General features: G+C 40.1%; 2 protein-coding genes across 2 annotated transcripts in view; one reads left to right on the top strand and one right to left on the bottom strand.

The window, feature by feature from the left end:
* LOC110838571 (E3 ubiquitin-protein ligase sina-like) overlaps positions 1-11,510 on the top strand; it is a 127,948-nt gene extending 116,438 nt beyond the window's left edge. Inside the window, exon 3 of the mRNA XM_087340136.1 lies at positions 10,670-11,510. Within this exon, the coding sequence (XP_087196262.1) occupies positions 10,670-10,720 (51 nt within the window). The 3' untranslated portion in view covers positions 10,721-11,510. The remainder of the gene's footprint in view (positions 1-10,669) is intronic.
* Sobp (Sine oculis-binding protein) overlaps positions 1-14,532 on the bottom strand; it is an 83,473-nt gene that overhangs the window by 55,130 nt on the left and 13,811 nt on the right. The window lies entirely within an intron of this gene.

Here is a 14,532-nt window from a genome sequence, read left to right as displayed (position 1 = left end):
TTGAAATGCCGTAGGTCAGAATATTGATCCTCACATTTCACTCGACTCTGTACAATCTCTGCGGTTGAAAAGCGTCATTAAGTAACCTAATAATCAATCTAGAGCAAGAAAAATAATCCAAGATAGAATAGGCTAGTCAAGGCTTGCTTAGTGTCCACGAAAACAGAAAAACGTTTTTCGTGTCCGCAGACCGGATATTACCACTTAATTTGTTGGCGGTCTTCCTCACATCATTCAGGCAATTGTTTATAGTATTTTAAATAGGCCACGACAATTTCCTTCCATATCCTTCCCAATTCATCACTCACAGCCATTCTCGCATTCGATGAGACATAACCAAACTCCAGACAGCAACATTTTTATGTTGTGAATTCTTCATTTTCAATCCAAGAACTTCCGAAGACATGTCAATCTTTGTATGAACATCCCGCACTGAGGTGTTCTGCAGTGTGATAGCGTGTGGGAGAGGGTGGGGGGGGGAAGAGCGCTAAATTACCGGCAAGAGGCATGATGGGAAATGCGCACCTGTAGTCGCCTGATAATGCTACCACTACTCAGTGCGTGGTGGCCGCTCCGGGTGTCTGCTTAGCAGCTCACTCGCAGTCCTCACGTGAAACCCGTTTCGTTACTCGACCAAGCCTGCAAAAATAAAGCTAAGCAGCTCCTGACAGAGGAATCTCTCCATCAAAAACAAACATCTTAACGCAGGCAATTATGACGGCAAACTGTACTGTATTCAAAGTAATAATGCCGAATAACAAATTTTCAATTTTTCCCCACAGAACTGAATTATTTTCTCCCAAAGTTAACTTTAGTAAGCCTTCATGGTAGTCGGTATACTACACCGCGTTCACTGATAAAGTTGAACGCAACTGTCACAGCATGACTCACTCACCACCAAGCGTTACAAGATTTTCCCACGCACACGAGGCAAGCAACGTAAACTATCCGTTCTTCTGCTTAGGTTTTAGTGGCTCGAATCTGATGTCTGACATCGGCTTTCGAGGTATAGCCGCGTCGAATGCTGTAGTCTTATCAACGTCATTATTTTTTACCATGTCTGATGTAGATTTCTCGTCCTTGTTTCCACTGTCCTTTGCAGTTCACTTTCCCCGTCCTTCGTGTTGCCTTTCATTCTGACAGACCTTCCAGAATATTCATTTGCCATGTGTTATTAATTATATTTTCTGTTTCTTGTTGTAGCAAAAGTATAAAACATTTGAAGTCGAAAACAATAGAACTCGTAGTTCAGAAAGTAGCAAATAAGTACAATTTTGTGCTTTTGTAAAGGAAAACAAATACTTATAACTTGAAAATCGAGACAGAAGACGACAGCTGCCTGCTTGCAGTGGTCTGTTTCGGCTATTTTCTTGAAATGATCCTTGAGGCGCCACAACTCTGGAATTGTCCTATTTCGGTGTTTCTGTGTCTTCGTACAGACGAACAAAAATTATTGTTTTTATTTGTTGGTATTTTTAAAATTACAAGTCTCGCAAACCACATACGTGACGGTTTCAGGAAACAACAGGTGATTCTAATTCTTCTGCCCATCATCGAACTGGCCACTACGGCGTAGGAAACCATATTTCAGCACGTAACCTGTATTGCCATATACTAAAAACCTCATGTGGGTTATTAGAAGGAAGAAGGACAATGTAAGCTGTCACTTATGCGGGATGCGGTGACAGGTTACATAAGAATTATGTGGAGAATCCTTCCATCACCGGGAGAAGACGTTGCCGCCCTACACCGTTCAATTGTGTTCCGACATTCTCGTACAATGTGACTTGTTCTGACAGTTGTGCTTGACGGCCATCACTCGGGTGGACGGGGGAGGAGGCGTGGTCTCACGCACTGTGCATGAGGCAGGGACCAGACCGGGGGTACAACAATGTAGTTCTCCGTTGTGTAGGTTATTGCATTTCCAAAGTTCGTGTTTCTGAACTGAAAGACGTTTTTGTTTCAGACATGACTGGTTGGATATTAAAATTAGACCTATTTTACTCTGAATGTTATTTACGTAAAACATTGCTGTTTTATGTTTAAATTAGGTAAGTATTTTTATGTATCCTATGAAAAAAACTATATAATATGAATGCATAATGCTTCGGCCGTGCTTTGATTTTAGAAATTATTAGGCAAACACAAATTAGATTTCATTAGATTCATCAAAAATGGCTTAAAGTCCAAATATCAGTAGGTTAGAAAACAGGAAATGTAGCGGCAATTACGATCTACAACTTTTATTTGAAAAGTTTTTTAAGAGATATTTAAATTAACACGAGGAAAAATAATGAACAGTTCCAACATAAGTTAGTAGTCCCTCAGATAATCAAGAAATGTTTCGCCTTTTATGGAACCAAAAACTGACCTGTACTGTTTACAAGCCCTCGTCACTGATTCTCATCCTGACACAAGCTAATCAAGTTCAGATATTCAAATCCCATGTCTTTGAGATCAATTTTAGTATTATCACAGCATTTTAATATATAGCCTCATGCATAATAGAAGGAATTTTACAACATATATAGGATATTTTATAACAATTTGTTTTTTTTCTAATCTCGGCCATACTGGCTGAGGGTTTTCGAGGTTTTCCTCAGTCTGTGCCCGATAGTAGCTTGCATCCGGTCACAACCACCGCTTTCCACGTCCGTGTCTACTCGTCGTTCATGATCACCTAATCTTCTTCTTCGTCACTGGCTGTGTATAACCTATGTAGTTGATACATTGTCTTTTACCAGAGAATCAGTCAGAAAATCAATATTATCGTCCCATATGCGCTTTCTAAATGACTTTTTTATTTTGTGTTTATGATCAAAATTATGCATACATTTTGCATTTATATGCTTGTTTCATGTCCAACTTGCGTCATAATTTTTAATTTAATCATCCCAACAAAGTGTCTTACATTTGATTTAAAAGATTGTTTAATAAAAATTTGAATGTTTTAAGGTAAATGCTAGTCACTGTCCTCAAATGAGCACCGCACCATGGCGATTAACAAGATGTGAAGGTATAACTTCACCCTTTCTTAAATCTGGCACTAAATATAGACGAGTGCTTCGGAAGCTTTATCCCTCCGGAGAGGCCAGCGGGAGAGCATATTGGCTGGGCCGCGGTGTCGCTGTTGACGAGAACAATCCTGTCCGTTTCGAGAATGGGACCCCGATCCTCAAGCCTGTAGCCACTTACAGTACTGAGCTATTCCAGCAGTAATAATAGAGTGGCACGTATTTTAAACACCCTGTAGTAAAAGAACTGCGGTCATGTTCTTGTAGGGACCAGAGGGTAATGAATTGTTGAAAAAAGAACATGCGGTTTAAGCCTTTAATAATAATATTCCAGCACAAAATAATATAGAATGATTAGCTTTTGATTGATTTGTTGGTTTTGCGCATAGGATATAATGAAACGAACCCAATGCACACCCTCGAGGTCCTGTAATGGGCCTTGGTAAGCGACGACACTGCGTATCACTGTGATCCAATGAAAATAAGCTTGCTGGACTTCTGCTCCCCTTTATTTGTGGATTTCTGCTCGTTGAATTACCCACGAAAACAACCCAAAAGTTCGAGACCTGGTCATTTCAGGTGGAATTTGTGGTTAATACATCTGGAGGAGGTTTTTCAGAGTGTTGACCTGCCCTCCTGCCATACATTTCATCAACGCCTATGATCTTAAGTCATCAGTACGTATCATTAAATATATATAAACTGCTGACTTCTGTAGCAAACAAAACACCGTTAAATATACATGGTGATTCAAAAAGGACTTTACAACTTTGAAAGTGTATAGAAATTCATTCAGAAGGCTTACAGAATCGGTTGAGGTGTCATTTTGTAGCAAACCAAATCAAGGTTAACCTCAAACAGTCATTTTGGTTCGATGTGATTGCCATTGGTGATACTGCAGACATCCCACCTGAAATCAATTTCTTGCCAAACACGATCCAGCATATCCGGTGCCACTTCTGCAACTGCGGCGGTGATTCGAGCTTTGAGCTCAGTGAGATTGGCAGGTAAGGGTGGAACATACACACGATCTTTAATAAAACCCCATAAGAAAAAATCGAGAGGTGTCAAATCTGGAGAACGAGGTGGCCATGCTATCGACCCTGTTCGACCAATCCACCGACCTGGGAAACGGTTATTGAGGAAATCCCGGACTTCAGTGAGGTAGTGAGGTGGTGCGCCGTCTTGCTGGAAGTGAATGCGTCCTTTTTGGTCATCTTCGTCTAACTGTGGTATAAGAAAATTTTCGAGCCATTTTCAAATGCACTGCTGCTTGCGCTCGCGGTGACGGAATTCGGTACTACAGCACAACGTGAGTCAAACGTGATTTGGTTTGCTACAAAATGACACCTCATTCGATTCTGTACGCCTTCTGAATAAATTTCTATACATTTTCAAAGTTGTAAAGTCCTTTTTGAATCACCCGGTATAATGTGAAGTTTCTTTGTCTCCCTTTCTACCTGTTTTGCTTTAATGATAAGCAAGAATAAAATGTCGATGATGGTCTTCTGGGTTTTAACGCCATGTGGACTTGTAGGTAGAAACCGTTACGGAGAAACGTACTTTCTCCATTTACATGACTTTAGGCCTGTAGATGGAAACATTATTTCTCTCCAAAACGTTGGCATTTACCACGAATCTATACGGCATCACAATCCAGAACAAGATCATAATCTTATGTAGTTTTATAATTCAGTATGTGCTAGCTTTTTGTCAAAGTGTACTGAAGAGCATGTATTTAAGTCTATTACTCTTGTTCGTTTTCTACACAGAAAGTCTGTAAAATAAACGCACAATGGAGAGGTTGCTTCCACTTTCATGTTTAATATTCCATAGTACTTGACGGATTTTGAAGAAATTGGTATTAGGGAGACCTAACTAAAAACCAATTTACTTTGATTTAATGTCTCATAACCCATATGAAAATGCATTTTATATACATTTTTATAACTGCTTCTAGGACGTAATATTGGTCTGTAACAAAATGTAAAAGGCATTAAGATTTATATCCAAGTAAATAAGCAGACGTAATTATTGTACTCATAAAGCTTGTACATTTCCAGCATTGCAACTAACTAACTAACTAAATTACTAACTAACTAATTAACTAACTAACTAACTAAGTGGCTTACCGAACCCGAAGGTTCATCACCGAATTAACCAAAGCCCTCCACCGGGCCCTGTCCTGGGCCAACAAGATCCAGTCGCCTTCAACTCCTATCTCCCGTAGATCCCTCCTAAGATTATCCTCCCATCTACGTCTAGGTCTTTCCAGCGGTCTATTTCGCTCAGGCTTCCCGACCAATACCCGGTGCACACCTCTTGTCCCATCCATGCGCGCTACATGCCCCTCCCATCTCATTCTTCTCGACTTAATCACCCTGACAATCCTGGGGGAGGAGTACAAATTTTTAAGCTCATCATTATGCAATTTTCTCCACGCCCCATCGTCTTCCCTCTTAGGCCCAAATATCCTCATCAACGTCCTATTCTCAAAAACCTGCAATCCGTGTTCCTCCTTCAGAGTGAGAGACCATGCATTAGTATTGCAACAGCAGTTTTATCTGTTCTAAAATGAAATGCACCGATCGACATATGAGAATGTGTAATCGACCTTCTACTGTTCTATGCTGTACTCGTATTCTGCCACCTGGAACTACTCGTACATGGGCCAATGCGTCTGTTGAACTGAGGACCGGGATATGTGTCTTATTTTTTGTGTAATTAAGCTCCCATAGCAAAGTGTTTCGCTCTGTAAGTGGAGCACCCATGAGGCCGACAAACGTTACGATCAGTAACAAAGAGAATGCTTTGTCTCCTGCAATTTATATTTGCTTGGCAACTTGGTTCCCTGAAGTGTCTGTTGCGGGTCCCTGAAGTTCAGACGCGCTTTGTGTTAATATTTTAATGCCATACTGAAGTAACAGTTCACTTGTATAGTCACAGCTTCGTAAATTGAACAAATTGGTCTCCTTTTAAGTAACTATTTGGTTCTGAAACCCTGAAAAGTGGCTTCATACTTATTTTATCATCACTGCCTTTCCGAGTTGCTGATAGAACTCATAAAGCCTGATTGCTTATTGCACGAAATTCTAGATCTGCAGATCGTGAGTTGTAGTTATTGTTTTATGCAAGTAATGTGAATTTAATAATCAACTCAAGTCGTGGGTTGGCGCGCTGGGTTCTTGTGTTTGTAGGATCGATTCTTACTCAAGTGCAGTTTTTCATGTTATTATTATTATTATATTCGTCCAAAATCTAAAGAGTTCAAAGAAAATTTGCTGCCTTATGCTATAGGAGATTTCTTACAGGCCTATGTTGCAATAATTATGACGGAAAAAAGCGAGACTTGATTTTTCTACACTTCATTCTAGACGGCGGCATCTTGATGCTAAATTAATTGTTCCTCCATTTTAAATTCTAATGTAATGATAATTAGAGACTATAGTACATGTATGGTTAATAAAAATTTTAAGGGATGTCCATCAACTTGATGTGTTTCTGCTGCCAACGCAGGTACATCGACACCTTTAATAAGAACTGCATTGCGCTAACGGATATTTTGTAACGTTGCTTGTTCTTATATTTTTTCCTTCTTGTTTAAGTTCTCTGGCATTTCATTTTGGTCCTTTGATGGTGTTTTCTGTTGTCTCTTTGTCTTTAACTCATATTATTTCTTGTCATCTGTATATTGTATTGACTGCTGTTTCTGTTCTTGGCTGTAATTGGCCTTTTTTGGCCGTCAGGCACATAAATAAATTAATTTAATTATATTTCGGGAAAATTTTATTCTCAAGTACAGATCACTTAAATCCGTGAAGTACCACATTCGAATCTCGATTTTCTTTAGTATCTTAACCGTTTGAAGGATAAAAGTGTCTCTAAAGCGAAGATGGTGTGACAGAGAGCTATCGATACGAATTACTAACATTCTTCGAGTTTCAATCGACGCTGAAGATTAGATAGCGTCATTAAACGCCACATACAGGGATGTGTGATGTTTTATTTAACGACAGGCCTGTTCTGTTAGTTTCATTCGTTCTTCTAGCAGAACACTGACATAGGATAGCCGTACGCCCTTGCTACGGATCACTCCATGTTTTCTGCGGTTTCCCAGGGCTTCTCTTTGAAGAAACTTACACATATCGTGTTGCAGTTCTAAGAATTTGGTCCTGTGCCATATGTAAACCTTGTAATACACGTGCAATAAATTAATTTCGTCTTTTGTTCACTCATTCTGCCACGAGTTGTCTGGCTTCTCGCACAGTTGGTTCAAGAATCAGCCTACTAACGTTCTGTATATGGTATGCCTATTTATTTCAGTTATTTCCTAAACTTGCCTTATATTTGTAATATCCGTTCTTGTTTCTGCTGGACATAAATTGTAATTTTGGCCTGTCGTACGTCTTTGAAATTGTACACAAATGCTGTCCATATCCACACGTTCAATTAAGAACCAAATTAGAAAACAGCATGGACTAGAATCCTTGAGAATCTGATAGTAGCTTAGTTGGTTGAGAAATTCCCCAGCTACTATGAATCTGGAAGGTTCATTACTGTGTTCACAAAAGCCTGCAACTGGACAATAATCCATGTCAGTTCATAAAAGTTTACCCCCTCACACCACATTTAAGATTAGTTTTTTTAAATCTTTCCATTCAAGCCTAGATCTCCCAAATTATCTCTTTCGTTCGGGTGACCTAAGGAAAGTGTCTGTTTATCATGCGTGATACATGCCCGCACCAATCTCATAATTATATGTGGTGAAGATTATGAATTCTGGAGTTCGTAAACAAAAGAGTTTCTGCGTCAGAACAGGTCTTTATCTTAAAACACGGTTTGCAGATGGCTCTGCCACTTCGGGGCGTTTTTTGAAAATAACGCCAATAAATCATCAGATTTATTTTAAATGACAGCGTGATAAGTTACCAAACATTTTACCTTGTCACGTAGCTCGACCTATGCGTACAAAACTGCAGAGAACTGATCTCTCTCACATGTTATTTGCTGACACTTGTTTCGCAGGACAGATATTCGATACGCCAGTGGTGGACACTTTCGACCAGAGCAATGTACGAAGATAACAGTTGCCTAGTTTGAATGCGAGAGCTCTACCTGAATGTTTGAGCATGTTCGAGAAACGCACTGCGCGAAAATGTGGGCCGAACTTCCCAAGATTGTTCAAGACTAGAAGTGCATGACAACAATTTTGGTAATGAACATGTGGTAGTCCTGAAGAAGTTAATAGTCGCTCGGCTAGTCAGTTACCCATCTTTTTATGAACTGTTCTGAGTGCATCTGTAAACTATGTATGTTTGTAGATCTATCGGTTAGTTGTGCTATGATGAATATAAAGTCCTCAAAAAGCATCGCTCTTCATCTGCTGAAGATTCTGTCATATAGAAGTCTCGGAAGATTATAGTCTGTTTTAGATTGGTCAAAAATATCTTATTACAAATCTTTTTTGTATTAAGTTTTAAAACGACGTCCCTAAAAGTGTCCGTCCTGCTGCCAGACCTGCTAACTCACAATGACAAAAGAAACTACATGAATAAATCACAACGCTACTTCCGTTTTCAGTCGAGAATACCTCGGTTTAAGACCACAACAGAGGCTGATTGAACTTGCACGTTTTCCGCTCACAATGTGCAACATCCTTTACACAATACATATCAGTCTAAAACTCGATTTTAAGAAAAACAGAAGTGACGTACTTTCTTCGTATTATCAATGATTCATTTGTCATAACATGATTTAACAAGGATGGGACAACTGTTTGAATTTTTCCAGCTCTGTCCACAAAGAAACACATTTAGCTTCGTCGTGCATGTTCTGAAGAAGCTCACATTACCCAGAAACGCAAGAAGGTTCCAGAAGATTCGACTCGAGTGTCGCTCGATTGTTCTTTTGTGGCAAAACAATTACTTGTCATCATCCAGTAATAACTCGACTATGTGTGTCTCCTACATTTGCAACCTACGCGTTCAAATTGAAAATCTAAAGGCAACAAAGAACTGTTACGTTCTCTGATTACAGCTCCCACATTTGTTTCTTGTTTCATTCGCCACAGTGATCTTCACAGCAATAAGCATGGCGGTCTGACAGATAGGAGAGCTGATCGCGTTACACAAGGAACATCTTCTAACCAAAATAACGACAACCATTACCATAACGACAGGTCCAACTGTTCCCATTAAATTAAAATATTTCATCAACTACGTACCGAATCTCACTGTTTCGTGCACAGATTCTTCTTCTATTTGCGAGGTCACCGTTTCGATTCTTCGCCACGCGACAGAAAACTTCGATAGGTCTTCCTAAGTCGCTCTTGGCAAATACAGGGATGGTATCTTTGTACGGACAAAGAGCTCTCCATTTTATTTAATTTTAAATTTATTGATACAGAACTAACCAATGTCGTTGCAAAAGCGTCGTTTGATTAAACCACGAATCAATTACATCAGCTGGGCATGTAAGGAATAGCAAACACTTTTGGGTTTTTTATGGGGGGGGGGGGGGGAATCTGTGCAATGCCAAAAAAATAGGATTCCACTTTCAAAATGAGTCACATCGAATCAAAACGCCTAGTTATGTGAAAATTGCCTATTTGTGTTCTTACGTATAAAGAGAGTATTTTAATACAGCTACTTTTTTTTTAATTCACAGTAAAACCGTTGTTACATATAAATACACAGTACTATTCCCGTCAAAATATTCGATCCTGACTGTATGCATAGTGCTAAGTAACTCCATGGCGCAGAGTCCTTAAAAATCTGATAGTAGCTAAGCTTCCCCGCTTTTTGTAGAACCCGACGGTCCATTACCGCGTTTACAAACGCCCGTCAAAGAACGCGTCCAACTGCTGGGGCCTGCGTTAACATTTCGTATGTTACGGTTCTATGTTGAGGGTTTCACAGCACTCCGCCCAAACCGAAGTTTCAGAACCCCCACCTCTTATTAGCTATTCGCGAATGCTTATGCAACAAATTCGCTGCTACTCTCCACATCTGAGCTCGTCTCTTCCAACCGTAACGTGAAGACGTGTCTCCATTTAACATTCACACGGACCAAGTACTGTCCACAGATCATGCGAAAAACCCTGCTGGGGGAAGTCGTTTCTGGGGCGGTGCAGGGGGAATGTTTCTTATCAGTTGGACTAGAGGGCTGCTATTGGTGGGAAGTATGACACGCCAAAGAGTTTCACTACTACACAGACTGAAAACATCAAGCAGTTAAGAGTAGCGTGTAGTGAGCGCACCTCTAATGTGTTCTGCGGGTGTTGCGATAATGTTCTAGATTAAATCACTGTGCCGCTGTGATGTAATCTTAAACCTGTACCCATTAGAACACATGAAAGCCTGTCGTCTGTTGTTCGTTCAGTGGTTGTGGAACGAATGCTTTTAGGATCGGTCGTCACTCACCGCGAAATCTTGCGCATGCGCGTATATCGAATTCCTAGCAGGGATTTTCTCCTGATCTGTGGACTGTAGTAGTGAAGTCAAGATACACAGCTCAAACTATACGTAGTAGTCCTCGCCAGTCAAACTGCATAATCCGTTCTTAAGCCAATAACAATTACGCGTGTGTCATAAAACACATTCCGAATGATATGTAGTTTTCGTAAAACTAGCTTTCTCTGTCCAAACTTTATACAGAACGCGACAGACAATGCAAGATCGTCTGTTCATCCTATACACACTACATGATAGCCGGGGCAGAGATCAGGTTGCGTGCTGAAGGGAGGAAGGACCGACTCAGATGTCGCTGGGAGCTCACCGCTCCGACTGTGTCATCTTCCACTGACAGCCACATAAACAACTCAGCGTCATCTTCTCCGGGTCCAGAGAAGCAAGCTGAGATGTCGACCCGACAGAGTGGGACGTTGAGGGATCCTAACGTGTACAGTCCCGACAAAACGAAAGTCGCGGAACGACTTGTATAATCCAGCGCAATGAATCATTGATTCCTAACACTTCTGCATCAATCGGTACCGATTCACGCAGTTCATATTTCAACTTTATTGCACGTACCACGAGTTTTTAATATTCGGTAACTTTTCATGTGTGAATTTCATATGATTCTAAATAAACAGCTTTCATTTCCTTAAGAACCATTACACAATTTGACTTTATACTCGAGACGCTATGTTTTCTTTAAGGTAAGAACTGAATTTTAAATATTACTGGTATGTAGACTAGCTTGCTGCTTCAGAGAGTTAAAACATTTCTACATACAGAGAAGAGCTAATCCCATTGTATTTAATGTTACTGGTAGAGGTAAATTTACTGGCATATGTTGTCAGTACTTTAATTATTTGTTTAGTCAGGTTTACACTATTGCAGTAGCAATGTAAATGTTTCATGCTCGAAGTTCACCTAAATAACATTTAACAAATCTGATTCCTACTTTAAAAATACTACGCCAGTAGCATCATTTGTATGGTTAATGGAAATTTGATATCTGGGTAATTAAAGCAATGAGGCGAAAAAGTGAAATGTGTATTTTGCAATTATCTTTCTTTTAACATTGAAATATATTCAGTTAAATTATCTTCCTGAGGTATTTTGTGATAGTTCGAACACAAGGATGGTCTGGTAAGTTACGATTCAAAATTAAAATCCCTCGACGCTATACAGCGGTCTAAGTAAACGACATTTTGGTCAATGTCACCATCGACTTTACGAGTTTGCACTTCCTGACCATCGACAGACCTCAGGAGGCACTGCTGGCCCCATCACCAAAACTATAAATCATTTTTCTCAAATCAAAGTGAGACAAACTTCTACGCTCTCTCCCCTACCAAGCTCTTTAATTAAATCAAACTCTACATTTCCAGTTTCCGTTTGTGTCTAAACAGGAGTGTCGAAAAGAGAACGTTCAGAATGTGATCCGATCCCCCTTCCAATTCAGCTGTGTGTAGGTTTTATTCTAATGGGTCAACTGCATATACATTCCAGATATTTCAGTGACCCAAGGTATGTCTTCATCCCAAAATGAGATAAAGAACTGTCCTCTTCTATAACAGAATCTCATACGGTACAGAGGAAAACAAACAAAAGAAATAATCTGAGCTTGTAATAGATGGTTCTATCTTCTGGGTTATCATACCGCGTAGACGTTTAAACTTATCGTCCTGATGATGGTGGCAGTAAGCGCTTCTGAAATATCGGTTAACGCCTACAAATCTGAGCCGTGCAACAACCCAGGAGACAGCCCTCGACATACTCGCCGCCATGATATGAAATTCTCATTTATTCTGAAGTGATCCCCAATTAAAAGAATTCCACCTAATTACGAAGACTTAATAATTTCAGAATTAATCTTGCTTCATTATTTATTCGGACAACAAAACTGAATCCCCATAAACACGCCAGAACATAGAGTTAAAGTGCAGTGTTAAAGCAGGTGTTGTTTACAGTTATAGTTCGTTACATCTTCATGGGTGTTGGGTTCAAGAGAATGGAAACCAATTCCTGATCGACCGGTAAATAACGATTAGCCGCATATACTGGAAACTTCCGACATCAACGAGATGAAGCAACATACCATCGACGAAACATGTCGGGTTAGATTTGCCCGTCGCGATGTGATGACGTCACAGGTCCGCGTCAACATGCCAAGAGATCTGAGAACTATCCTGAGGGCGTTAACGAAATTCTGGACTGGAATGAACGGCCAGCTGCGTGGTTATTAAAGCAGCCTTCAGGTGGAAGCTGCCTGAGACACCTTTTCGCCGCGCTACAGCAGCAACCTCTCCAACAGCGATGTATGAAGCGTAGTCTAAACACACGTTCAACTGTACGAAAATGTAAACATCCGGTGGAGAGTCGCTGCTGACTACAGACCGGAGCCTTTTTCTACATGCTGCAGAACAAGGATAATGAAACACTGAGAAATTATACGTTTTCGGTTATTTAACGAAAGTTTAAACTACACAGGTTAAAACTATGTTATTTCAAATGGCCGTGTAAGATCAACTGGAAAGGATCCTAAATGAATCAGCAATGGCGCATTTCAATATACCATACCAGTATTTTACTGAGGGACTGAGGAAATATACTAAGAAAATTGAGTCAGGATGGGTCTCCGGGTAAAGATTCGAACGCAAGACTTTCAGAATACGAAGCAGAATAAACTACTAGATTGCGAACTTCTGTTTAAATAAAGTGATAAAGAGGTGGCGAGGGGGTGAGAAGGTGAAAGCAAAAACGAAGCAAAGGAAATAGCCATAACCAAAAAATCGAAATAACTCTCGAAATTAATACTAAACTTTATAATAAATAAAGCAAAGGATACAAAGAAGTAAAATACCGGATGGAAATTAATTCGATAAAGAATAAGATGTGAACAATAAGGCAGTGCAGAATGTGGATGAGAATACGAAGACAAGAGGAAGAGACTAACAGAAGGACGAGGAACGCCATGTCGTCGACTGAAACACGCGAGTGCAGAGGAAGTGAAAGTCCGCGGCATGTCGAAGGAACAGAAGAGGCGAGGCACGGGTGGGTAATGTAGCGTGCAACGGAGAAGAACAAGCGACCGAGCGGCCGATCTGTCGACCAGTTCGTTCTACTGCAGTAGACGGCCGACCAGTGGTGGATCGGTCCTCTGGTTCTTAAAGCACTGCCTGTTAGGTTGACCGTGTGTTAACCACGCGTAGCAATTTTGTACCCCGGAGACTGCGCAATAATTCTGTGAAAGGAGCAATGTTGGAACCTAACAAACTTCGAGTCCACACAGCCCATGGGCAATTTTTTGTTCAAAAATATTTTCTTGCCAAATGAAGTTGTACCGCCCTTTCTAATCCGTATTAATACATGCGTGAAAAGAGCTACCATAACAAATATGTTTTATCAAAATTATTTTCTATATTAAATCAGCCTATACAAGTACGAACATGCCTAACAACGAATTAACCACTGTCATAAACCCAGAGAGAAACTAAAAGTCAAGTTCTGTATGGTACGTACATAGTTTTGCAGTCTCTTCGTATATAAAATTTAATTTAAGAAAATGTTATAAACATTACTGCAGTTGGGGTACAATTAACTACCACCCCAAATAAACTAAAAACCATACAAGCCGCTCGTAAACTATAAGGGAATACAGTGACAAACACTACATCACATGTTACGACTCCCAGTAAAATTTAATTTATTTGTTATTTAATATGCTTCATGTCTGCAGTCTTTGGCGGAGTTCGTGTTGCAAAGAAACTCGTCAGAAGACTCGAACGACAGTCGAAACGTTAGACATTAATTAAAATAAAATTAAATAACACAAATGACAAAGCTTGTATCAGAAGCGCCTTAACAAGTGATATCAGAGTCTTTGGCATCTAAAGTCCCTTCTTTCATACAAAACGTCGAAGTTTCGCTTCTGCTGCTTCGTATTAGCGATGCCCCGGTTTGAATCCTGAGGGGAAAATAGGCTATACACAGTGAGGTTCTTTGTGGCTTAGTTCCTGCAAACAAATGGTAGGTTATTGCTTTAAAGTTGGCCACGATAGCTTCTTACG

Source organism: Zootermopsis nevadensis, unplaced genomic scaffold (assembly GCF_977971745.1).
Source record: "Zootermopsis nevadensis isolate Lab colony 2312 unplaced genomic scaffold, Znev_1.0 Znev_ptg000061l, whole genome shotgun sequence".
Taxonomy (NCBI): Eukaryota; Metazoa; Arthropoda; class Insecta; order Blattodea; family Termopsidae; genus Zootermopsis; species Zootermopsis nevadensis.
The sequence above is the reverse complement of the archived record's forward strand: the minus strand, read 5'-3'. Positions and strand labels throughout refer to the sequence as shown.